The sequence below is a fragment of the Aspergillus undulatus genome (assembly GCF_047715775.1).
Source record: "Aspergillus undulatus strain CBS 261.88 unplaced genomic scaffold BDV17scaffold_35, whole genome shotgun sequence".
Taxonomy (NCBI): domain Eukaryota; kingdom Fungi; phylum Ascomycota; class Eurotiomycetes; order Eurotiales; family Aspergillaceae; genus Aspergillus; species Aspergillus undulatus.
In genome coordinates, this window is record NW_027396639.1 from 304,053 (window position 1) to 327,888 (window position 23,836).

At 51.2% G+C, this 23,836-nt stretch overlaps 11 protein-coding genes across 11 annotated transcripts; 5 read left to right on the top strand and 6 right to left on the bottom strand.

The window, feature by feature from the left end:
• The first annotated feature begins 1,504 nt into the window (after nucleotides 1–1,504).
• BDV17DRAFT_131871 (putative GPI anchored protein) lies at nucleotides 1,505–3,006 on the top strand. Its single transcript, XM_073754152.1, has 4 exons — nucleotides 1,505–1,732; nucleotides 1,816–1,949; nucleotides 2,017–2,719; nucleotides 2,777–3,006. Exons 1-3 carry the CDS (start codon nucleotides 1,610–1,612, stop codon nucleotides 2,405–2,407), a joined length of 648 nt encoding a protein of 215 aa, XP_073614179.1. The 5' UTR covers nucleotides 1,505–1,609; the 3' UTR covers nucleotides 2,408–2,719; nucleotides 2,777–3,006.
• Nucleotides 3,007–3,135: 129 nt separating this feature from the next.
• On the bottom strand, nucleotides 3,136–5,384 carry BDV17DRAFT_131452 (fungal specific transcription factor domain-containing protein). Its single transcript, XM_073754149.1, has 4 exons — nucleotides 5,016–5,384; nucleotides 4,796–4,966; nucleotides 4,471–4,742; nucleotides 3,136–4,417 (listed from the first exon to the last, which is right to left on the bottom strand). The coding sequence occupies exons 1-4, from the start codon at nucleotides 5,243–5,245 to the stop codon at nucleotides 3,549–3,551; spliced, it is 1,542 nt and encodes a 513-aa protein (XP_073614180.1). The 5' UTR covers nucleotides 5,246–5,384; the 3' UTR covers nucleotides 3,136–3,548.
• On the bottom strand, nucleotides 5,195–6,257 carry BDV17DRAFT_131864 (uncharacterized protein). Its single transcript, XM_073754151.1, has 2 exons — nucleotides 5,800–6,257; nucleotides 5,195–5,749 (listed from the first exon to the last, which is right to left on the bottom strand). Exons 1-2 carry the CDS (start codon nucleotides 6,111–6,113, stop codon nucleotides 5,524–5,526), a joined length of 540 nt encoding a protein of 179 aa, XP_073614181.1. The 5' UTR covers nucleotides 6,114–6,257; the 3' UTR covers nucleotides 5,195–5,523.
• Nucleotides 6,258–6,386: 129 nt separating this feature from the next.
• On the top strand, nucleotides 6,387–9,463 carry BDV17DRAFT_282766 (protein kinase family protein; the record flags this gene model as incomplete). Its single annotated transcript, XM_073760252.1, has 6 exons — nucleotides 6,387–6,566; nucleotides 6,597–8,065; nucleotides 8,117–8,402; nucleotides 8,449–8,655; nucleotides 8,725–8,976; nucleotides 9,029–9,463. 6 exons carry the CDS (start codon nucleotides 6,387–6,389, stop codon nucleotides 9,461–9,463), a joined length of 2,829 nt encoding a protein of 942 aa, XP_073614182.1.
• Nucleotides 9,464–9,503: 40 nt separating this feature from the next.
• BDV17DRAFT_282767 (amino acid permease-domain-containing protein) lies at nucleotides 9,504–12,957 on the top strand (the record flags this gene model as incomplete). The annotated part of the gene is made up of 10 exons (XM_073760253.1): nucleotides 9,504–9,592; nucleotides 10,564–10,648; nucleotides 10,695–10,829; nucleotides 10,956–11,194; nucleotides 11,265–11,421; nucleotides 11,476–11,566; nucleotides 11,613–11,642; nucleotides 11,694–11,754; nucleotides 11,805–12,765; nucleotides 12,820–12,957. The coding sequence occupies 10 exons, from the start codon at nucleotides 9,504–9,506 to the stop codon at nucleotides 12,955–12,957; spliced, it is 1,986 nt and encodes a 661-aa protein (XP_073614183.1).
• A 541-nt stretch (nucleotides 12,958–13,498) lies between these two features.
• On the top strand, nucleotides 13,499–14,831 carry BDV17DRAFT_282768 (aromatic ring-hydroxylating oxygenase subunit alpha; the record flags this gene model as incomplete). The annotated part of the gene is made up of 5 exons (XM_073760254.1): nucleotides 13,499–13,521; nucleotides 13,609–13,828; nucleotides 13,876–13,953; nucleotides 14,049–14,335; nucleotides 14,411–14,831. The coding sequence occupies 5 exons, from the start codon at nucleotides 13,499–13,501 to the stop codon at nucleotides 14,829–14,831; spliced, it is 1,029 nt and encodes a 342-aa protein (XP_073614184.1).
• A 1,036-nt stretch (nucleotides 14,832–15,867) lies between these two features.
• On the bottom strand, nucleotides 15,868–16,833 carry BDV17DRAFT_267509 (uncharacterized protein; the record flags this gene model as incomplete). Its single annotated transcript, XM_073758368.1, has 1 exon — nucleotides 15,868–16,833. A coding segment is annotated over exon 1 (734 nt), but the record flags the coding sequence as incomplete, so codon positions are not given.
• Nucleotides 16,834–17,499: 666 nt separating this feature from the next.
• On the top strand, nucleotides 17,500–18,486 carry BDV17DRAFT_299237 (arginase family protein; the record flags this gene model as incomplete). Its single annotated transcript, XM_073763835.1, has 1 exon — nucleotides 17,500–18,486. The coding sequence occupies one exon, from the start codon at nucleotides 17,500–17,502 to the stop codon at nucleotides 18,484–18,486; it is 987 nt and encodes a 328-aa protein (XP_073614186.1).
• Nucleotides 18,487–18,490: 4 nt separating this feature from the next.
• On the bottom strand, nucleotides 18,491–20,803 carry BDV17DRAFT_299238 (putative acyl-CoA dehydrogenase; the record flags this gene model as incomplete). The annotated part of the gene is made up of 4 exons (XM_073763836.1): nucleotides 18,491–20,116; nucleotides 20,218–20,280; nucleotides 20,400–20,616; nucleotides 20,701–20,803. The coding sequence occupies 4 exons, from the start codon at nucleotides 20,801–20,803 to the stop codon at nucleotides 18,550–18,552; spliced, it is 1,950 nt and encodes a 649-aa protein (XP_073614187.1). The 3' UTR covers nucleotides 18,491–18,549.
• Nucleotides 20,804–21,926: 1,123 nt separating this feature from the next.
• Nucleotides 21,927–23,267, bottom strand: BDV17DRAFT_267512 (DUF4334 domain-containing protein). The gene is made up of 3 exons (XM_073758369.1): nucleotides 22,723–23,267; nucleotides 22,319–22,610; nucleotides 21,927–22,201 (listed from the first exon to the last, which is right to left on the bottom strand). Exons 1-3 carry the CDS (start codon nucleotides 22,728–22,730, stop codon nucleotides 22,013–22,015), a joined length of 489 nt encoding a protein of 162 aa, XP_073614188.1. The 5' UTR covers nucleotides 22,731–23,267; the 3' UTR covers nucleotides 21,927–22,012.
• On the bottom strand, nucleotides 23,045–23,464 carry BDV17DRAFT_292786 (uncharacterized protein; the record flags this gene model as incomplete). Its single annotated transcript, XM_073762446.1, has 1 exon — nucleotides 23,045–23,464. One exon carries the CDS (start codon nucleotides 23,462–23,464, stop codon nucleotides 23,045–23,047), a length of 420 nt encoding a protein of 139 aa, XP_073614189.1.
• Nucleotides 23,465–23,836: the final 372 nt, after the last annotated feature.

Here is a 23,836-nt window from a genome sequence, read left to right on the forward strand (position 1 = left end):
GGGCAATGTCAATCGGTAGCGGGGCCTTGATCAAGGCCCTGGTGGAGGCTGACCCAGAAGAAGGTCTGAATGTGAAGGAGGCAATGGGGTTGACTCCATTTCATGTCGCGGTTACTTGGGGGCGGGACAATGACAGTCTTGTGAAGGTGTTGCTTGAACAGCCTTTAGTTGACGTGAACATCAGTGGAGGAAACGGCAAGTACCCCATACACTCTGCAATATGGCCAACAGTAAGTGATCAGGTCGTTGAGTTACTCATACGCCATAAAATTCCTTCTTTTCCTTCTCTCCTTATTCCTTGCTGCACCTTACTACTTATCTCTAACTCCGAAGCCGGTTATTTCTATACTTCGGTCCCAGCTCTATAATATTTTTGTCCGGCTATCTTGATAACACCTCCTTGCGTTCCCCCTGCTTAGCCCGGTATATACCAGTACTGAACTGACCTTATTCTCTGCGAGGAGACTCGAGTTAGACTAGAATATTTCTGTAGCCTTGGATAGCTCCCTCTAAATTTCAAGCCCAAGACCTTGGAAGGTCTTGCTATTATCAAATAATACTGGCGGAAGTAAGTATTCTATTAACTTTAAATATCCATTTATGGGCATCAGTCTAGGTGTAAATTACTCGATATCAACCTCTAATAAGATCAAAGAATGAAGGTCTGATTTCTCAATCTAGCTGCAAACGGTGGTTTAAATACACAGATAATAATAAGCAATCTAGCCGGAAACAGCAACTAGAAGAGACATAACTTTTTTGAACGGTGGCAATAGCAGAAAATTTCTGCATAAACCTCGGTGATCGGAGGTCGTCAATCCGATATCCTAAATAGGCAGGTCGTACGGTCGACAGACTTCTATTGGGCTGATGAGAAGTTGAATGACGAAGAAATATAGAATCAAAGCCCTACTGCTTTCGGTCACAATCAATCAGAAAGCTAATTTAAGCAAGATAGGGCGGCCAGATAATCCAATGCGGATAGTATTGAGAATAGATCTTTGCCCATCCATACTGCGGTAGCCCCTAGAGGACACTGGTAGCAACGTATAACATTGCTCGGGTTAGGGTAGTACCTCGGCAGGCAGGTTTGATGCCCCAGTTGCTTCCTCCAGTCTCGGCCGAGGCTTCATCGCAACTCCCTAGGACGGTGACTCCCGCCAACCCAGCAGGACAGGCGCGATGAACGGCTCTGGAACCAAAGAAACAGAGCTCTCCGACTGACCTTCCGACTTCAGGTTCAGAGTCTTGACTAACCACCCCCCTCCTTCTGCCTCATAAGTCATCGGTTCCAGTAATGTCTGGCTCAGAAGACTCTATTACCTATAACTGGGGTAGCCCTGCTCGTGGAACATCTTGGAACTACTCCAGATGATGAGGCGAAACCGAGTCTCCACATATGGCCCGTATATCCGGGTAGATCCTCCAATCATGCTGCATACATGGATGCTGTTGTTTGGTTCGATTAATCCTTAGCGCTGGGCCGCCTGGGCCCTGAGCTCGCGTTTCTTAATCTATTTTGCCCCTGATTTCCCTTTTGATTTCGCTGTTCTTCTACTTCTCTTCTTCTCCAGGATTCTCTCTCATCTCACCAACAAATTCGGTCAGAATGCTGCTCAAGTCGCTCCTGTTTTCGATCTTGGCATCTGTTGCCTGCGGCGACAGCACAGTCACCTCCATGTACATCTACGGTGCAGACGAACAACCTCTCGCCGCCTCAATTGTTGGAAATGTCCGTTGAATCCAGTTAATTATCTCGATCTCCACTTGCATCATACATACTACCAAAACGCTCTCTGACATCTACATATCTAGGATGCAACCGCAACAACCTACAGCATCAACTGCCCTCCCGGAACCGACGCCACTGACTGCGGCATGGGATCTGGTCTGACCCTCATCGCAGCCGGCCACTCCACGACCTACGTCTGGGATGGAAGACCGGAATTGTATGCCTATCCGACCGAGATTCAGAATTCTCCACGTACTTAAGAGCTAATGGACTTGAATTTCTAGCTGGCTCACGGCCAAATGCTCTGTCGGAGGCGACACCGCCGTCTGCACAGAGAGCGCCGGCGGTCCTGACGCCAACTTCCCAGGTACTTCGACTGAAACGTCGGAGGTGGCGTATATACCTATTACTATCACTGCGGGGAGTTTCACGAATGCTTCTTCTCCCGGTTCTGCGGAGCCTACTTCGACGGAGACAAGTTCTGAGAATGAGGCCGCAGCTAGCCCTACGCCTACGGATTCTAGTACTCAGGCATCGGAGACTTCCTCAGGCTCGGTATCGCAAACCGAGACTGGCGCCGAGACGGATCCTACTGGCGCCGCCGTTAAGGTGAAGGGAGCTGTTGGGATGGTTGTTGGTTGTGTTGCTGTCGCTTTGATGGGAGCAGCGATGTAGATTTCTGAGCACAGCACTTCATAGATCTGTATAGTATCTTCTTGGAAAGCCGCATCCGTTTGTAGCTAGCTGTATCTACGGCCAGTTTCTTCATGTCTCTGGTAGTATGCATCGCCGGGTCCGAGCTTCTGGCCCACGGGTGCTGGCAGTCGCTCCTTCCGATCAAAGTCCACCAGGCACCAGGATCGCTGCTTCTATATCTGGTATATCCCCGCCACGGCCGGGTGACTACTTACTCACTTCTAGGCGTCCATCTGCTTCTGTTGCCTACCGGACTGGGACCTCGGTGAAGGCAAAGAAGAACGGACTTGGGTGAATCCCGCCCCGTGCCTCGAATGATTTGTAATAAGATGATGACTGGATAGTTAGGTGGTAAGAGCATTTAAGGGTGACGTTCTTTCATTCCCGAGTATGAACTTCGCTCATCAACATTCGGCGTTTTACGTACCATAAATCATCAGACATCAGACATCAGACATCAAACATCCTCACCACTAACAATCCCCCTCTACCCAAAAATATAAACCATGCCACCAATCCACATCGGCTGCCTAGTATTCAACTACCAAGCCATCGACGTGATCGGGCCCTGCGACCTTTTAAACTCCGCAAGCAAGCGGCTCATGAACGCGATAAGTTTCTATTCCCCCATTGCGGCTGAAACAATCGCCAGAGCGCCGGAGTTCGTCTTCCACCATATCGGCGAGGGTATCGAGCCAGTAAATCTGCTCACGAGTGCAATTACGCTTGTTCCGACGGTCAGCGTTGAGGATGTCCCTGAGCTGGATATCCTTCTTGTTGGCGGGGATAGTCCTGCGAGGTCGAATATCCCTGAAAGTTTCAAGGATCTGATTCAGCGGCATGTGGCGGCGGGGAAGTTGCTCTTCACGACGTGTACTGGTGCGGCCGTGGCTGCGAGCTCTGGGGTATTGGATGGGCGAATCGCGACGGTGAATAACCTTGAACATGAGTGGGTGAAGAATCGATACCCTGAAGTGAGATGGACCAAGGAGAAGAAGTGGATAGCGGATGGGAATATCTGGACAGGGAGCGGAGCGGTTGCGGGGATGGATATGGTTGCGCATTGGATTAAGGAGAGGTTTGGGTTGGATGTTCTGGTTCAGGCGGCGTTGTCGTTGGATTATGAGCCGAGGGACCAGGATGGGTTGTTTACTGTGTTGCCCGCGAGGTTTGATCCGAACGGGAAAAGAGTTTCGACGCATGTATTTCCTTGATTTTGGGGTGAAAGTGAGTAGGGAGTTGAGATTGGGGATGTGTTTGTGCCGTTGAGGAATGGGTCTGTTGCTAGGAAGTCATTCCATAGTTTGTCGCTTTCGATCTGCTGGATATCGGCAGTGATTGAACTCTGGAATTGATGGTTGTTGTGGAAATCAGGCGCAGCTTGTGGCCGCCCAATGCCTGTTCTGGGATAGCCATATGGCGCTGCACCAGATGCAGGCCGTTTGGGTCCCCAGTCTGTAGCGAATTTCTGATTCGTGCGGTATTTATGACGAGGAGCCGCAGAATGCGATCTCGCGGTCTGACAGGAGTTCCTAGTATTATCCATCATTTTAGACAACATCGCAAAAAAACGTTGTGTATGAGGCCAAGGTTTCGAGTGGTATGTTGTTAGGGTGGATCGCATGCGATTAGACAATATGCCGAGATAACCTTCCAGATTCGCAGTTTGCTGCGCAATTCCGCTGTCCCTGCCAGGTATATTCGATAGCCCCAGGGAGAGTTTGTATAGCACCGTTATTGCCAGTATCAGCTGGTACCATATTGCAACGGGCAGTTTGTTGTACTCGTTTGTGGGAATTACCATAATCCAGTCGAGATACTCCTTTGAGAAGCTAACTGATTTCGTGAGATTGATGCTAATTTTTGGTGGTGCACGCATCGTAGTATGAGCTGAATTGTTTTGTGGAGTCTGTTTTTGCCCGTGTCGATAGGCGAGTCCCATTTGATGGATCCTTATCAGGAATCCTCGATAGCTGGTTGCCAGAAGAACTGGGCATGTCCTGGTCAGCCTAAGGTGGTTAATCATGGACAGGGGGTTCTACCGGTGCTGTGAATGTCCATCGATAGAGTCGCCCACCATTCTTCCACCGACTTGGTCAAATGCAGAGCATGGAAAAATCCTGGGAGTCCACATATTTGCGTATTTCCCAGAGCATAAGTCTGCTCAATTATCTCCACAAACGATTGCAGTCTCAATAGTGGATATATCAATTTGTCGGTGGGATATTCTTGCTCCCATGACAAGCTCTCCGCAGCCGCGATGATGGTATGTGAAGCCTCGAGATTACTCGGATTTCCTGTAGATACGGCGACTCTAGTCTGAAATTAGTCGAAATGGCGACGCGGTGAATAAGGGGGATGTTTTACATGTGAGAAAGGTAACAGCACCCGAACAGGGCACGATTTGCCTCCCGTTTAAGAAAACCAGAATGCCCATTTAAAACATCCTGATTCAGACCAAGGTCATTGGCCATATTTATAGCTATTTGCAGATACTCGTAGGCTTGTGAGCTTCGGGGGTCCGAGTAATAGTGAAACCTGATGTCGGTTAGGAAACAAATAGGAAAATTCAACATGTAAAACCGACCACGCTAGGTGAATAAGCAGACCCTGGAGCAGATCCAGGTCTTTCCCATGTTCCGTAGTGAGGCGCCGCGTCAACATCTGTTTCATTTCTTCGTGGAGAGATTCTTGTAGACTAGGGTATGTGTGACAGGCATTTGCAACTGCAGCGAGCAGTAGGAATGGCCTTTCCTCTGCCATTGATATGACGGTAAAATCCGGAGGAATAAGAACAAAGGGGAAGTATAAATTCATGGCACGAAAGCCGTCGAGGAGGTGTTCGAGAACCGTTAAACTAAGGCCCAAACGGGGAATCCAGTTGCTGTATACATTGGTGAACTCTGGCGGTGTTGGCAGTGGGGGAAGATCTATTGATGGTAAGGTGTCGACAGTACTGAAATCCGTGTCCAAGTCAGGTAAGTGCTCAACGTTGTCGATTGAGGATTGTTCATCAAAGTTTCTTGCAGTCGTTGAGTCTGGCGGTGCCTGAACTGCCTCTTCATGTTGCCTAGCTTCAACATGGTTATAGAGGTTCAGGGGTGGGCCAGGGGGGAAGAACGCTCTGAGGTGGTAATGAGAAACCCTTTAGCTCGAAGAAGTTGCATGAGGTGCTCGAGCTTAGCATTCATCTCGCCTAGTCGTTCCATATTCGCCCTGTCTTCAGCAGAGCATTTGATGCTAGGCGGAATCACGGATCGATCAGGCTCAATGAACTGCCCCGGCTTTGGTATCATACATCTGACTCCTGCTTCAATGCACCTACAATAATTAGTCGTCACACGGCAGTAACTGTATATCAATCGACTTACTTGGCGCACGGCTTCCCGTCGTCTCGCCGGACACACCTCACCCTGAGGGTGCGACATTTCACGCAAGCCCTCTGGGACGGCTTCCTCGGCGGCTTTATTACCCTGGGCATGTCCAAATGCTGAGAGCCCAGGGTGTCAAGATGGTGAAGTCCGGAGGTACTTGTGCTGCGGGGATGATTGACGTGGCCAAGAGCTGTCATGGCGGGAGGAGAGGGGCGCCTTCCACATTGGTCAGGTGACAGCGACAGGGACACCGCTCGCCGCAACCTCCAACACCTCCGACTGCACAGCATCATCCCATTGCGACCTTCCATCCTGAAGCGCGTCGTCTGTTCCTTCAGTCAATCGACTTCACGAAACTGAGCAAAGTTCAAACGAGGTTTAGTTCCTTGCGTCCATCGCCGCAGGGTTTCAGCAAATCGCAGCTGCAGTGCATAAACACGAAACCCAGGATGCTGCTATTGGCAGCCTGGACTCCTGGCATTGGCCAGCCACCATGTGGCATGAATTGATTGAATACTCGTCCTCAGCCTTGTCGGAAGGCGACCGGACCACCTGCGAGCAGACTTTTCCCAGACGACATAAAGATGGCGCTAAACGCGTATGATGAACTCCACAATGAAGTCTACGACGAAGTATACTCCTTTCTTGAGCGAAAGGATCGAGAGGACCTTCGGTTTGCGCCCCTCGGAACGGCTGAACAAGTCCTGCACGCTGATAAACTCCGTCGCCTCTTCGACAGTTTACTCGACTATGACCAAACGACTGTTGACTAATTCGGACTCACGAATGACGAGCTCATTGAAAGGGTCGGTGACAGACGGCTTCATCAATTCCTTGCCGCACTGCTTGTCGCCGGGTGTTCCTTGACGACAGCGAGAATTGCAGTAGCGAAGCTTATCGCGAGCGACGGGTTTGGAATTGGCCGAAAGGGAACCAGCATCGCCTCTCTCCCTGCTGACAAGGAGGACCTGCAGAGACTCTTTGATGGAAATGCAGTCGACGCCGATAAGTTTCTGGGAAAGCAAGCCTACTTCTGTCCCGTCGTCATCCGGAGCAAGGAGGAATCGAAGATTGAGGACACCCAATACAGACGTCTACCCTATCTGGAAGAGCAGAGTCTGCAAAAGGGATCCTTCGGACATGTATTCCGAGTCAAGATTGCAAAAGGGCACTTCTACGATCCTGTCAAGGGCACGGAAAACTCGAGGCCAGTGGAACTGGCTCGTAAAGACTACGAACTCAGCAAGGATTTCGACGCGGCAGCGGAGAGAGAGACCATGGAGAAGATACTAGCGAGCTCTGCCTGGGACTGTCCGAATATTTTGAGAAACCTGGGAAGTCTCGCTTTCGGTCCGACTGTCTATAGTCTTTTCATGCCTCTCGCAATTTGTGATCTCCGCGCGTATATGACAAAGCTTCACGAGAACCGGCCCAATAGCATCGAAGAAAAGACGGAACTGCTGCGCTGCGCTATGGGTCTTGCGGGAGGCCTTCACTTCCTCCACAATGAAATGAAAACCTCGGACATGGAGCATCTTGTTTGTTACCACATGGATCTGAAACCGAGCAACATCTTGATCTTCAGAGAGACCGGCCGTAGTGGCAAAGTCCGCAATATTTGGAAGTTGAGTGATTTCGGTATGTCGCGCATGAAGATTCGTCACTCGGAGAACGGACTTGGAGGCGAGAGGGACGTCAACAGGTGGTTCATCCGGCGCCCCGAGCCAGAGGATCCCTCCTTGTCGGGCACGCTCAATAGACGAGGAGAGGGTACCTACTTGGCCCCCGAATCACTCTCCCCATCTCGCACAATGAAAACGCAAAGCGATGTTTGGTCTCTTGGTTGTGTGTTGAGCGTTTTGTTCGCTTATATGGAAGATGGCGACAAGGGCGTGAAAGACTACGCGGAAGAGCGTTTCAGGCATGATGCTGTGGCTGGTTATGACAGGTTTTTTGTGCTGTCCCGCGGGTTCAACGCCGCAAAGCCAAATCCGGGAATCAAGAAGAGGCATTCATACCTTGTCGAAAGGGCCGGTGAGAGAGGCTCGCGTGAAGGAGGGGTCATAAACAGCGCGCTACAATATATTGAAGCCCATGTTCTTCAGGTGGATCAGTCCAAGCGCAAGGACGCAAAAGAAGTTGCAAGCATGCTCGAGGACACTTTCCGGGCATACCTACAGCTGTCAACTGACTCGCACAGCAAGATTGCGAACGGCCCTGGTGATTCACATCACGGAAGTGCTCGACGCAAAATTTTCTCTCGGTAAGGACACCAATGTTTGGGAACCGTCGACAATGTAACTGATATAAGCAGGATAAGCTGCACTCTCTCAGCTGGGCCACAACGAAATGTCGAAAAATGGTGGCTTTCAGAAACGGAAGCCTTCAAAGGTTGTCAAGCTTCCCCAGACTGCTCGTTCGTCGCATACTGGACCGACCGCAAGATCTTGCTCTACTCTGCGCAATCCTTGAACTCTGCTCGGGGAGACACAATTACCTCAGTCGGCCAGTATAGCTTAGAAAGAGAGGATCGTTTCTGGAACACCATCCGCCTGACGGATAGGTATCTGGTTGCGTCCACCACCTCTGCAACGTTTCATGTAAGATCGCGTATTGCAAATTCCGCCTCCCAACTGACAAACCTAGTGCTACATCTTCGACCTCGAGGAAGAAGGAAGCCTGAATCGTTGTTATTCGGTGACGCTACCGCTACCGGCAATCACAAAGCTCGCGATATCGCCAGATAGTCAAACAGTGGCGTGCGCTCTGAGATCCAGCGAGGACGACCGCGATCCCGGTTCCTTGCTTGTGCTGTACCTTACAGAGACCCTTCGAAAATGCCCAAGACAGTGCGTCGTTGAATACTTCCGGTGCTGATATGTTTAATTGTCGCTGGCTAACATCCCATCTGCTAATCTCAAGTCGATCCCAGTAGCTCCCTCCCTAGCCGATATTACAGAAGGGCCACGGGACGCTTTCTCCGCCAATTTCTGGTGGAAGCGAACGCTGAATTGGCCAGCTGGTAACATTTCCCGGATGTCCTTCAGCACCAGCGTCGACATATATTTCGTAGTCGGACCGGAGCTCACAGTTCCAAGGAGCAGGAACATAGTCTTTGTTGTCCACATTAATATCGAGACTCGAGACTTGCATTACCTGCCCATAGAGGCGCGCGTGAGTTTGACTGGCTTCCGTGGTTGAAGTATCTGACTTTTGGCGATCGAAGGGTCTCGAAACTGGTAACACCGCGCGCCTGTTCACAGCATTGGCTCCATTCCACGCAGAACCAACATTGTGTACGCTTGTTACGCGAGAGAAGCGGTTACATATACATAATATGGCGGCCAAGCCTTCGTTTAAACCCATCCAGCAGGATATCAAGAACTATCGAGTCTTGAAGCTGCTGGCCGGTTTGAAAGACGATAAACTATACGCAGTGGCCAGGCAATCGGCGAACCATCGAATGCTCCTGGTGGTGATGACCGTGCCGCGATCTAATACAGACGTGCTCCAAATTACAGAGCTCGCTCAACTTGGAGGTATTTCAGAGGACGATCCGTTTACAGTCAGAATCCGTGATACAGATAGCCAAACGAGCCTGCTCATTTCAGCTGTGGTCGGCAGTGCGAGACCGGCAATTCACAAAGTCGAGCTTGTGTAACCCATCGAAGCATAAGCCATCCTTCCGCGAATCGTTTCCAATGTTGCTACATTTTGACCCAGCCACCCCGCTCAAAGCGCTGTTTCATTCTGTGTCTCAGCGATGCGTCCGTCTTACGAAGTCTGTCCGGTACTATTCTTGGATGGTACTGGGAGAAAGACTCGCGTCAGCAGTGTGAGGTCGATGAAGCCGGGGCAACCGCACTCAATCTCAGTCTAACCCCTCGTCAGTGCCTAGTTCTCCATTTTCATTCCAAGCTTACCTCCGTTACCAGACGCGGAACCGTGAACACCCACTCGTCTTCGATCATCTAGCGGGAGCGTGTTGGGTTAGTGGCCCAGGCGACCGATCCAATGATGCGGGATGGAGGAACTTACATGAATATTAAAATCGCTGACATCTGGGAACAAGCTTTCCAGAAGTTGTTGGAGGCGCCTCCTCCTGATATACCGACTAGTCACGTTTTGCTCCGGCATTGCTGTATCAGGGCCAGTAAGCAGACGAGCACAAGTTCGAGAATCTATGGCTTTTCCGTGGCAACAAAGAAGGCGAAAACCTCCTACCACCTTGCCTTCCAGTTCTTTTATACCCCACGTATGGCGTAGGCGATCGTGTTGAAGAGCCTCCCGGCTCACCTTGCCTTTGCCATTTGCCACGTCACCGAAGACAAACATGGTGCGGAGAAAAAGCAAAAGCAAAAGATGCGAGACACACGGCAAGCAGTCAGCGCCTCGGCGCCACTGGAGACGCGCAATTTTACCCTCCTTAGTCCCCTTTCGCGACCTCAGTGGCTGGCGAAGCCTTGTTGTGTGCTCGGTCGTCGCCAATCTATACCTTGCCCGGTTAGCACCCTGGCCATTCTTAGAACGAGAGGCTGAACGTCCATCCCTCTCATTTCGAACTTGTACTGCGGCCCTGCGGCGCTAAATTGCGCAAGGTCGGCGGGCGTGGAGGGTCTGCCTCGTCTCCAGGAACGAACCTCGCTATCACCTACTCCGGTCATTGCACTCCTGTTGTTCGCAGGCGGCGCCTTTCCCTGTGACAACGGGCGTAGCTACTCATCTGAACGCCTTGATTGCAATAAATAGCCACGCGGCCAGAAGCTACGATCCGAATGTCGGGACTACAGGAGCTGCAGATTGGGTTCCCGATTGGTACCCTACAGTGTCGTCTGCAAGCGATCCGGTAGGGACCCAAATTCTGTCAATATTACAAAAACTGATTTCCCCAGGTACCACCCAGCCAGCCGGCTCCGAATCGTGAAGAAAATGTCGAGCAGTTCAACATCCGGCCAGCGAAGACACTGTATGTGTCCCCGAGTGCCAACAGAATGGTTAGAAGAAAGCTGAAAGGGATCCATATCTTCGTATGTCTCTGTCCCCCTCTTGCATGTGGCTGCTTATTCCCTAGCGCCAAGAAACCACTCCTTACTCAAGCGAGATATACCGAGCACAGAGTATCCGGTCACTGACTGTCAAGTTTCGAATCATAGATGATTACCGTGAACGGTACTCTCGGAACCGGCTTGTATTGGCGTGGCGGACAGATTCTGGAGCTCGCAGGTCCTTTGGCGGCACCGCTTTCCTTCCTTCTCGTCGGACTGTTATCCTGGGCGGTCATGCAATGTATCACGGAGATGCTGTGTATATGGCCGATTCCCGGAGCACTTTCAGTATACATCACCGAGTTTGTCGATGCCGAGCCTGGAATCGCGGTCGGCGTCGCATATTGGTAAGACATGCCCTGCTATATACCTTTGTGAGGAATCTGTGGCACCAGTAGCTTGCTCACTGCTGGGCAGGTTTACGTACTCCGTAGCATTCGGGGCACTAACTGCAACCCTCGCTGCCGAAGTTAATTTCTGGACGGGCTCAGACGGAAGCAAAACGATCGACGGGCTGGTCGTTTATACTGCTATCCCGCTTACGTTGGTCCTGATCAACACAGCAGGCATCGAGGTCGGTCTTCTTTCCACTTGAGCTAGTAGATAGGGCGGCTAATTCGCTCGATAGATCTATGGACCACTCGAGGTAGTATTTGGCGTTATTAAAGTGTCCTGTTTGGCGGTGGTCATTGTCTTTCTAGGCGCGATCAATGGGGGTGGTAAGTGCCTCGTGCCTACTGACCACGGCTAGACTGACGTAGGCAGCCGGCAATCAGGGATATCTCGGAACACAATGTGCGTTTTTGTGTCATGCCGTAGCATGGTCGACAGTGCTGATCCTGATAGACTGGTCCTCGATTGCGGAATTTGATAAGGATGCGGCTAGTAACTGGGCCATTGCCTTCCTGTGAGTGACCCGTAGTCCAGAACATTCCACCATGGGTCTAACGATCGCAGGACGTGTTTATCCATCGCCACATTTGCCTACACCGGCGTTGAAATTGTGGCGGCCTCGGCCCTAGAGTCTGCTCCGCCAACCCGGCGTACCCGCAGAGGAGGCGTCAATAGGACAGAGTCGGATCTACCACGACAAGCCAGCGATGCACAGATTGGGAGGACCGTCAAATGGTCATCAATGTACATCTTACTACTAGCTACCGCAGCATACACACTCAGCGGGCTCCTCATATCACTCGACATACCCTGGAATCACTACCGCCTTCCCCGCCTGAGTTGGATCCAGCGCACTATGGACGATCACTGCGCGTCGTCGACCGCGACACCGGCAGAGACATCGTCCGCATTTGTGGAGATAGCGGCAGAGTCCGGAATCCCGCAACTAGCCAACGTCTTCAACGGCTTCTTGGTCTTCACGTGCCTCACGTGTGCCGGCACAAACCTGTACGTCGCCTCGAGGACGCTCTTTGGTCTTACTAGCCGCCTAGACGGAGGCAAAGGACAGTCTTGGTTCCTGCGCATTCTTGCTTGGTTCGGTCGAACAGATTCCCGTCGAGTTCCCTTTCGCGCAATGATCTTCAGCGCCGCTGGCTTTATCTGGGTTCCGTTTCTGCAGTTGCGCAGTGGCACCAGTACGACGACGTCAGTTGGCATGTTCATTGAGATTCTCGCCCAGATGGGCAGCGTTGCTGTTGTGATTGTCTGGACTTGTGAAGTCCTCGCCTTCATCCGATATTACAAGTGCATTAAACAACATCAGACTGTCCTTGAAGCGCATGGCATACCCCAGGTCCGTCGTTCTGGGAAGGGAGATCACAATGTCTACCCCTACCGCAGCCCCCTCCAGCCGGTGCTGGCATATGTTGCCCTCGCAGGCTGTCTATTCATACTGATCGTCGCAAACGGAGCTTTCCTATGGGGAGGTTTCTATCGCTTCCCATTTCTATCGTCTTACCTATTCGTAAGCGTCTACCCACCAACATAGTGTTACAGTTGCTAACTCATGTTTGTACAGGTATTGGCTTTCATTGGCATTTGGATCCTGTTGAAGGTTGTTAGAGGCGGCAGGTGGCGCCTCCTTGACCTCTCTAATCCGGACAAGGTCGTGCGGAAGTTTCGTAACCTGCATGACATTCGATTGGCGGCGACATAATTCCACGGCTCACGATAGATGCTCAGCTACATCTTCTCCTCATGGCCATGTTGAAAAGTTGATCGGCTCAGCCTATGCCGCCATCATTGCTTTGGAATTTCTAAACGAAGGTTGCGGTCTTGGTCTGAGCTTTGGGCTCTTATTCATGGCGCTCAAAGACGAAGATGCTGGAGGTTCCGACCTAGTGTCTCAAAGAAAGCCTGACGGTTATGTGCTTATAGAGTAGAATCGACTGACACTGACTTGGTTGCACTTACTATTGAAGTAGACATTCAGCACGCAGATAGTATCCAAGGCACGGTAGCGAAGGATAGTAGGCATTCATTGTCGTTCGGGGTCACAAAGCAAGCCGGCCGATACCTGATTATTGGAGTACATATCACAAGGCATTAGGTATTAGTCTATAATAAGCTAATAGTGAGCTTCTCATTTGTTGGAGTATATCGCCCTGCTCGATATCTTATCGCAGCATGTGGATAACGCCCCCATCTTTGACTACATTCTCATCCCACCTGAAAGCACTGGCCATTATTTGAACACGATGGGAGCCTATTCTGCAAGCACGTAATTGACATTTCTGTACACCTTCACAATGTGGCAACTCTTCGGCTGCTCCTCCACCTCAACCCATAACAACAACACCCCATGAAGCCTCCCAGCATCATGGTACCGCTCCGAAGCAATGTATCAGCTCGAACGGCGCGCCATCTTCTCCAAATGCTGGATGCTCCTCACGCACAAAACCCGGTATCAAAAAGCAGGCGACTACCTCTCCTTCACCATCGCCGACTTCTCCTTCTTCCTCACCCGCGACCGCGAAGGCAGCATCAACGGCTTCCACAACATCTGCCGACACCGCGCGTTCCCGATCGTGCAAGCCACAGCTGCCGACACCACGGCTGGTCTTATAGTCTCAAGGGCAACCTCTCTAAAGACCCCCGCTTCGAAACAGTCCCCTCCTTCGATAAATCACAGCACAGCCTCTTCCCTATAAACGTACACATCGACGCCGCGGATTTATCTGAGTGAACCTTGAAGCTGGAACACCAAGTGTACCATGGTCATCGTAATTCAACACCGTAGACCTAGAGCCCCGAATGGCCGGGTTTGGTTTCGCGGGCGGGTATACCTTCGACCATGCATGGGAAATGGACGTAGATGCAAACTGGAAGCTCCAGATTGAGAATTATAACGAGTGCTATCATTGTGCTACCTCGCATCCGCTTATTGCGGGGGTTACGGATACCCCGCGCTATCGGGTCGAACCAAGTCATAATGCACGGTATATGGAGCATCATATTGTGAATAAGGGCGGCGCGGATGCCCAGTTTCAGCGCGCGACCACTTTTTTCTTTCCGGGGACGAGTGTTACTGTTACGTATGTCCCTCCTTGTTCCTTACATGACTGACCATATGGAATCGGTCAGTTAGGGCTAACAATAAATAACCGCAGCCAAAAATTCTTCTACATCCAACGCATGATCCCCATAACCTCCACAACAAGCAAAATTGAAAACGAAGTCTATCGGCACGTGTCCGCAACAGACGAAGAATTCGACAACATCATCGCCTTCTACCGACAAGTTCTCGATGAAGACCGCGAACTATGCAAGGGCGTGCAGCGGAGTCTAAGGACGGGCGTGTTTTTGAACGACGAGTTGCACCCTGATAAGGAGAAGGGGCCGATTCAGTTTCAAGAGACATTGAGAGAGATCCTTATGGACCATCAGAGGGAGGAGAAGAGGGGTAGAGAGATTTGGCCTGCTACGCCGAGGATTGAGGGGGCGGGGACGGAGAAGATGGTTGAGGATGTTAGGTTTTGTACGAAGATTGAGGGGGAGAGGTGTTTTGGGAGGGAGGAGCTGGCGTGGTAGGTAGATTAGGTGATTTATCAGATAAGGCTTCATCGTGGCTGTCAGACGGCCTGAATTGGAAGCGTCGAAGCGATGTAACGAGAGATTTATATCATAAATGGCGCAAGGGGGTTTGTCTCGAACGCAAATATGTAACAGTCCTTTGACATGCTATAGGACGGGGACAGAGCGTTCCATCGAGCAGCACCAAGTACCATGCACATCATTCTGACAAAATCCGTAGGTGTCCAGACTCCTTAAGTACCTGTCCAGGCAAATATGCACTCACCGTTTACCGTACGGGTCGTCCTGGTACTCTTAAGGTAGGGAAGGGGCGAGGGGAAACATTACTATACGCTTGTCTAGAAGATATCGATTCATCCATTCTACCCATCACCATAATGATGATATGGAGTACAAGTTCTCATAAACCTGTCCATTCTTCTTCATCACTGCGGAATCTTTTGACTGAATGTCAACCAAACTACTGCACTGCGCATGGTTGGGTGGAGAGTGAATGTGCAGGTTCGGAGATGCTCGGTGCAAGGCCTCGCACAGGGTTCATGGGCTATGGGGTATGTTCTATGCACTGTAGAGATATATCCTCCACCTTGGTTTGACAGGTTTGTGCTCTTCGTCGACCACGCTCGGTGCGCAGGAAAATATGACGTGCCTTCTTGGCCAGGTCACATAGACCAGCGACCGCGGGAGTCGAGTCCGGGCAATGAAATGTGAGCTGCCACCTGTATGTCTTGCTTGGTTGTGAGCTGATGGATCTATTATCGAAAGAGTTCCTTCCCCACTGCGGCTCGTCCCCTCCCCCAAACCCAACTGCCTCCTGAGGAGATTCCACTTTACGAGATCTCCTCGTGTAGATCGCGATCGACGGCCGAGCAAATTCCCGATCCAGGCATCGGGGCCTGTGCAGATCGACAAACTATTGCTGCAGGGCAGGGATCATCAATCTCGGCATCTTTCCAATTTGGTATGCAGGGGTTGATGCCCTGTTTTTTTTCCGGCGATGCTCGGGGTGGATCGTCTTCAGCCCAAAAACTGAGGGATTCAGCTACGTCGATCTCGTAGACAAACTATCTAAGCAGTCTTCTTCCTCGGGTCTGAATATTCTTTGCAGCACCATTGATTAATCTTTCACTGAGCAGCAAGCATACATTCAGCACCATGGTCCGCATCGCCCTCGCCTCCACAGTAGCAGCAGCGCTCATCAGCAACGCCACGGCCAGCCCATCCACCCTCACCAAACACGACAGTGGCGTCAAATGCGAGTCTCTGCAGGACTGTAAGCTGGTACACGACCCGGCGGCACCTACGCCTCGGGCAACGAATCTACTTACCACGAGGTCAACGGATCCCCACCCGGTCACTACTGCGAGCGACAATGCAATGAAGGCGAGAAAAAGTCCTGCGCCGCTGACAAGTGCAAGTTCTACCGCAACCAGTGCAGCCTCTACCCGGGCAACAGAATCTGTGCCGATGCCCTGAACTTCTGCGGCACGCTGGTGAAGATGCCCAAGGCTGACTGTACTCGGCTCAACATGGGTCAGCCTGCCGTTTACGACGACCAGACGGGAACCTGCGACGTCGGTTAAGGCGGACCCGTCGTGGAGAAGTTCATTAGATACAATCTGGGAGAGGGTGCGGTTTCCAATCGCCTGTTCATGACCTGTGCGCCGTTGACAATCGAGGGGGTGCGCTCGGTGGACAAGGTTGTTCTCAAGGATGTCGACATTGCTAATTGCGCCGAAATTCCGTACGACCATGTATACAATGACCTGAACAGATAAGAGTTGACCTGGAAGTGCAACCATGTTTCCAGGAACAAATTTGCAGACCTAGAGAAGGCTGGGCGTGCGGCCTATGAGGCTGCGGCGCATCCGGGTGACGAGAAGCCTGTTTTCCAGGCTAACCGGGGATAGATGGCTTGGTTGTTCGCCTTCGATTCTGTTCTTGGATTGGCAATGTTGGTGGAGATTTAGTAACCTCCTGTTTAAATGCATTGCATTGCATTGTTTGTGTCAAAATCGTACAGCTAGAATCCACCTTATTGAAACACACTTTGATCACCACCTATTTCGCTATTCATTCTGACACGCTCCTATCAACTTATCACCAGTAGGAAATTTCATAGAATGAGGAGCCACCTACTGTGTAGGCCTTCCATCACTCAAGTACCTCGGCCATGGTACTAGCCAATAATGTACCCAGGCATACCGTTAGAGTTACGGGGCAATAGCCCAGTTTTGTTTCCAGAGTGCTGCTGTTGGTAGTCTACGATATAAATAAATTATGTTACCTTATGAAGAGGGCCACGCGCCAGAGCCCGCACCTGAGATTACTTAGGTATGGAGGTTTCCGTGGGACCTCTTAAGTTAGGGTTATAAGCAAAACAGCAAGCCTAGCTTCCCACAGGTGACGCGACCTCGGAGTAGAGTTCCGTTATGGAAATCAAGCATTGCAAAATGCAAATCCCGTCAAAGCCCGCGTGGATACTCCCATCCTTGGAAACTCAGGACAGATCACCTAGGTAGCAATGCGCACACCGCCTACATCTACATCATCGTCGCCAATCATTCCTTCTCTGGCTGCCAAATACTTTTACCAACTCCTCATACCTAGGCTAGATCCATCGACCTCGCCCATCACCGCACCATGGACGCACCAAAAAACCACAATGCCAGTACCACCCACTGGACTGCGCATCATATTCACCCCCTACCACGTCGGGCTGCGAAACCACCGCGTCGGCAACGGGCCACACCGAATACTGGCCATGGGGTTAGAAAAGAAGCTCCAGGACCTCGGGGTCAAGATCGACATCACCGAGATCGAACCGGTCGACGACTACGAGGGTGAAATCGGACGTAGCTTTGAGGTTTTACGACGCGTGTCGCGCGCCGTTATGCAGGCTGTGCTGTCCAACCAGTTTCCGCTCGTCCTCTCGGGGAATTGTATGGCTAGTGCGGGGGTTGCGTGTGGCTTGCGTGCGGCGAGGGCGAGACAGGCACAGGAAGAGAACGAGGAAGTGGGAAATGGCGATTTGGATCTCGGGTTCATCTACTTCGACGCCCACGATGACCTCGACTCTCCTGACGTCAACGAAAACGGCTACTTCGACGCAATGGGCCTCTCCATGCTGCGCGGGGAAAGCTGGAAGACGCTGATGCGTAGTGTACCGGGCTTCGAACCGTTCGAGTATGCCGGGCGATTCCTGTATTGTGGATTACGCGATCAGTCGGCGGTGCAAAGGCAGCGGGTTATTGAGGCGGGAATGCACGCCGTCTGGGGTGGTGACGGCGACGGCGAGAAGAGGGATTTTGCGGCTCAGCTTGCCGTCATATTAAACGAGGGTATCTATGGGTTTATCCCTACTCTCGTCCATTTGGATCTGGATGTGCTGGATGAATCGTATGGCAAGGTAAATGACTATCCGTCTCCCGGTGGGATCTTTGAGGAGGACCTGGTGTCTTGCTTGGGGCTTGTAGGGAGGAAGGCTCTGTCGAGGTCTTTGACGGTTTGCTCGTTTGATCCGGATGCCGGGGATGGGGATAGGATTGCGAAGATTGCTATTCGGGCCGTTGTTGCTTTTGTTGACGGGCTTTTGGAGATGGAGAAACTAGGTGTGGACCGGGGGGGGTATATTGTTTCTGGAGTATTATAGGGATAAAAAAAAAAAAAAACGAAAGATATCTCAGGACTATTCAATCAAAGACATCAAAAGGAATCAAAGCTTCATCGACCGATGCCCCCTCGCCACAACACCCTTAGGAAGATCCACCCCCCAAGCAATCCGACAATCCCATCGGATCGTCTCTCCAGAGTCAGCATCTGTCTCCCGCAGACAAACGACATCTCTCCAGACTGTATCGCCAACGCCCAACTCACCCTGGACCCATCGCCTCGCAATCTCACAGGTGACAGGGTCACGGTCTCTTCGTGCGTCAAGGGCAAGGAGGATCCCCATGAGTATCCAGGCAAGCGTGAACATTGCCCTTCGACCGTCGGCGAGGAGAGCTGAGGCTTCCATAGATACAAATTTCGTCTTGAACCCGCTCCACGCCTCCCTTAATACCTTCACCGTAGGCTCCAAGCCATTGTCATTGTCATTGTTATTGTTACCAAGTAACCCCAGTGAACGCTCAACCCACCCCGCAAAAACGTCCATATTCTCAGTCCTTCCAAGGAACCTTACACTTTCACTAGCAAGGACATTCGTCGTCCCCTCCCAGATTGAATTAACTAGCGCGTTTCGTAGAATTCTCGAGACATTGAACTCTGGCTGGTCCGGTTCATCCATGTACCCTACTCCACCTAGCGCTTCTTGACACTCTTGGATCCCGAGGATGGACATTTTGCTCACAACGGCTTTTGTTACGGCCGTTAGGGCGCGGAAGATGACGGTGGCTTCTCTACCTGGTTTGGGTAGGTGTTCTAGTCCCTTGTTATCCGTGATCTTGCCATTCTCAACGACGTTCATAACAGCCACAGTGAAGAAACCAATCTCCATAGCCGCTCTATGCCTCCCCTCCAAATCCGCCACAAGACGTAAATGCATGGGGATAAGCCACAGCGGTTCATTAACTGTTGTGCGTGCCTTTGCGAATGCCTTGGCGATACTCAGGGCTCTTCTCCATGCAGCCAACGAGCCAATAAATGTATGTGCCCTTGTGATATTTAGCAGTGGTGCAATGGTAGCAACGCCCTTGTCGAGGTCGCCGACAAGGTGAGCCCTTGTATTTGTGAGAGAGAGTTCCGCCGTCGGAAGTTCCTTCGTACCGAGTTTGGACTTTAGGCGGTGGATGCGGATTCCATTTGTTGTTTCATTCTTCTTCCTTGGTTCTGGCTTCTGGGTATTTGCTTCTGCTTCCGTGGTTGTAGATGTTGATGTGGTTCGAAGAGGCGCGACAAAAGTACTCAGCTTCCCACTCGGCTCTGTCTTTGCGAGGAGCAACGCCATATCTGCGTCTGTAGCCGAGGAGAAGAATTTGAAGCCGGAGACTACATAGTCCCCTCCTCCGTCGAATGTTTTTGCCCCATGTTGATTCGAGGGAGAATGAACAGCCCACGTCTCCGTGTTCTGGACATCGCTCCCGCCCGCGCGCTCGGTCATCCATTGTCCTGATGTCCAGGCATCATTATCTCGGGATAGGAGACGGCGTAGGGTACTGTGAAATGGATGGGACTCTATGAGATTGCGTCGCTTGATTTCGTTTGTGAGAATCAACGCTGCGCCGTCGGTCATGCTTATCGGGCAGGAGGTTAGGCCGGAGGAGGGGGAGAAGAGGTAGTTTCTGGTTTACTGTTAGTGGACTGTCCGTCCACTCCAACCCAGGACGAGGAGCACTATAAGGGCGCTGAGAGGCCTGCAAGGGATAGCAAATGTGGAACATACACGGCATACTGCGCGAGTCTCCTCTCCCGGCCATACGTCGGCTCGTAGCCCAGCGCGACAACCCTACCACGAATATCATCAGTCCGTCATGTCTCCCCATTATCCGATAAAAAGCCCCGTCTCAGCCCCAAGCTCAGAGCCCTTTTACTCCAAACTGAAAACGCCGGTGGAGGGTAACACACCCGTGCCCTTGTCCCCAAGCCTTAAGTCTCTTCCATCCCTCGCTCGTAACAAGCCTATCAACCTCATATTGCTCCCCCCATACATTATACCCCTTCACATAGGGCTGATTTCTCTCCGCATCGGCGCTCCATTCTTTAATTTGCTCGGAGACAGCTTCTTCGCCGAGACGGGTGAGTTGGGGTTCGAGGGAGGTTAGGTGCGTGTGTGGGAGGTACCCTGTTGTGTGTCAAGGGTGTTGGATCAGCGGATGTCTATGGTGAGAATTGGCAGGGGATATGAAAATGAAGGGAGCCTTCATACACTCCAGAATCCGCCGCAAGGCTGGGTCAGACGTGTAAGTATTCTCTAGCGGCGCGGGGCGAGTGAAGTGGCCTGTGGTTGCTGTTGCGGGGTTAGGAGCCATGATCTCGGTGATGGGTATTGGAGAGCAACAGAGACAATGAAGACAAATAATCCGCTTCTATGAACGGGAGCCCTTTCATGAGGTCAGATCAACCTCGGTTCTTGTCAGTCGATCAACACGAGAAAGCTGGAGAACCTCGGTTGCACAGAGTGTGGGGTTGCGCTTTCCCCAGACTTTATGAATTGAAGAACACACGTCAAACTACCTACAACATTGGTATTTACTTATATACTTGCAGACAGATATAGATACATTTATTCTCTTGGCCCTTGTCCTCGCACAGGGCAGCGACTGGACGCCTGAACCATAAAGAAGGCGAGCCAAGACCTCAAGGTTATTTCAGATAGCATCGGACCTGGCTAGGCGTTCCTATATCATGCATACTATAGAGTACGTGCATAATTAGGTTTCTGGACTATACGACGGTTCCACGGGACTAAGTCGTCTCGGAGACATAGATTGATACCGTTTGCAAGCGTAGACGGATGTCCACTGTCAACATAGATTCTCCTCTCGAGGCTTAAATCGTGCTCTTGTGACGACGTAGGTAGGCCTTGCTTTCGTCTGGCTGTATCATCGATAGCAATATAAAATTGGTCACTAGCGCCTGGCCTGCTCCTCTGCGTAAAAGAAGATGTTTCATCCGCATCATCGAGTCTACCTTACCAGCTGCAACCTCCCTCTCTTGCATATGTCTAATTATTGCTGCGCAAAAATGTCTCCCTCTGTGGTAGCAGGAGCTGGTTTAAAGGTATATTATTTATCCATGAAACAGGAAATGTGGAGTACTTGAAAAGCAGAGCCTATAAAGATCTCGGATTGCGTGGGGTGAGGAGCCCCCTGCTGGGAATTGAGGGACGGCGCATAGGTAGGTCAACAAAGTCGTAACCTTGGCAGCGCGTTCATTGTTCAAGAAACTTGGTCTCGGTGGCAGTGCGCTTTCGTCTGTTGGATCAATTACAGCTCGTCTATGGTGATCTTCAGACCTGGACTCGGGCGTGACCGCCAATTGAGAGTAGAGATCAGTTGCCCCTCATACATACAGACAGGACGGCACAGAATATTTACGCAGGAGCTTCAAGCCCTCAACGCCTTCCAAAGGCAAGAAGATTCACTAAGACAAATCAAGGTCAATCAACCTAGCCAACCACAATTCCGAACTCCCCCAGAATCTTCCCTCAGGCTCTAGCTGGCTGAACAGTTCCTGGCTCAAAGCCTCCCCTTCCCAGCCCTTACCCTCTCCAAAATAAAAAACAACGGATGATTCGACTCGTCAAGAGTAGCCTCCATAACACCCATAACACTCCTTTCGTCAATTCTCCGGAAGTGGTCGATTATCGGTCTATCGTTGTAGATCATCGCTGCAGATAGGACATGGTTGTATTTGCATTCTTTTAACTATATTTGTTCAATTGTTATACCAGTCAGTTAAGCCATGTTAGAGGATTTCGATTTTGATTCGAGATTATGAAGTGAGTAGGTAGGTTAAGTATGGAAACTGGCGGGGAAACGAACTCGTGCTTTGCCCATAACCCCATTAACAACCCTCCCAGCCCCGGTGCCATCAGGACTCGAGGAAATAATCGGATCGACATCGTCAAAGGAATTGAAATTCTTGCCCACCCAGCGCAGATCAAACAGTGCCTTTGTACCAGGGTGGTTTGTGAGCGCACATGTCCCTTTCCATTCACCGAGCATTTCTGTCGCTGGAAGTGGTGGGAGGGAGTCGAACAGGTTCGTTGCGGCGAGGGGGGTGACTGATTTCGAATCGCGGATTCGGGTGAGTGTTTCGAGATTTTTATGGTTTCTGGGCAATAGAAGATGAGCATTACTAGTAGTATGTAATCTTTATGGCGCTGGGAATCATGACCTCAGGGACTGGAGGAAGTGAGGTAGGTAGGTAGGTAGGTAGTTCTTACAGCGACATTGTGAGCGTTGTGTGTTGATTGTAGCAGTCTTGGGTAAGTTAATCTTCTGAGGATTTATCTCCTGTCGCCCGGTAGAGATTCAAAGGGGCAAAATCTTAAGTTATGGGTTTCTGCGTACTTCAGGCACCAAAGACTAGTTTGTGGGAGCTGGTGCCGATGCTTAGGTATCTTGATGCCGAGTATACCCTATATTTGGACGGACGTATAGTGTATACCCGCCGGACCTCGGCCGAATCAGAAGCCCTGACTCACTGTAGTGGACGATAACATGAGATGAATGATGGATGAAATAAACCGTCACCAACCATAATCGCTACAGGAACCGATACAGGAACTCCAGATTCTGCAAGTTCAAGGCATCGGCCTCATCCTCCCACGGCACCCAGCCATACCAATCATCCTGCGGGTTCGGCGGCGGCATGAGCATGCCACTAGTAGTGGGATCAGCAGCTGAACATGCACCTGCGCCAGAAACGCCACCATGATCAGCGCCTAGACCATGTTCCTTCCCATCCCCATCTCCATCCCCATCTCCCTCCGCACCGCTCCCTGGTTCTTGGGCTTCGGCCGTTATTCTGGTCCCCGACCCCACCAACCCAAGACTCTCCGCCGTACGATCATCCAACCCCTTAAAGAATAAATGCAGGACCCAGTTCTCCAGATCCCAGGATTTCTGCAATTCCTCGAGACTAAGCAGGCAGAGTCTCGCGCGGTGTTCCGCTAGCGTGCGCATTGTCCCTGAGGACCGGCGGTGGTGGATTGTGTGGATGCAGAGAGTTGAGAAGGCGTGTGTTATCCTGTTACCAGAAAAATTCAATTATCAGCACTGAGGGACTAAGCTAACCACCAGCCCACCCCCCAAAAAAAAGCATAGAGAAGCGAATGAAAAATGGAAGAGTGGCAAGGTACATACAAATGCGTCGGTGCATGCTGGATCAGTCGATTCGATAGCATATCTTCCATTATACGGGTGCTTCTCGTTGCTGCGTCCAGGGCGATGTGCCCGTCGCCGTTGGGGGTTGTGTTGAGGAAGACGCTGCGGTAGAGGAGGATGTAGAGATTCCTTCAGAATAGAACCAGCCAGTGAGCCAACAAGACAAAAAAA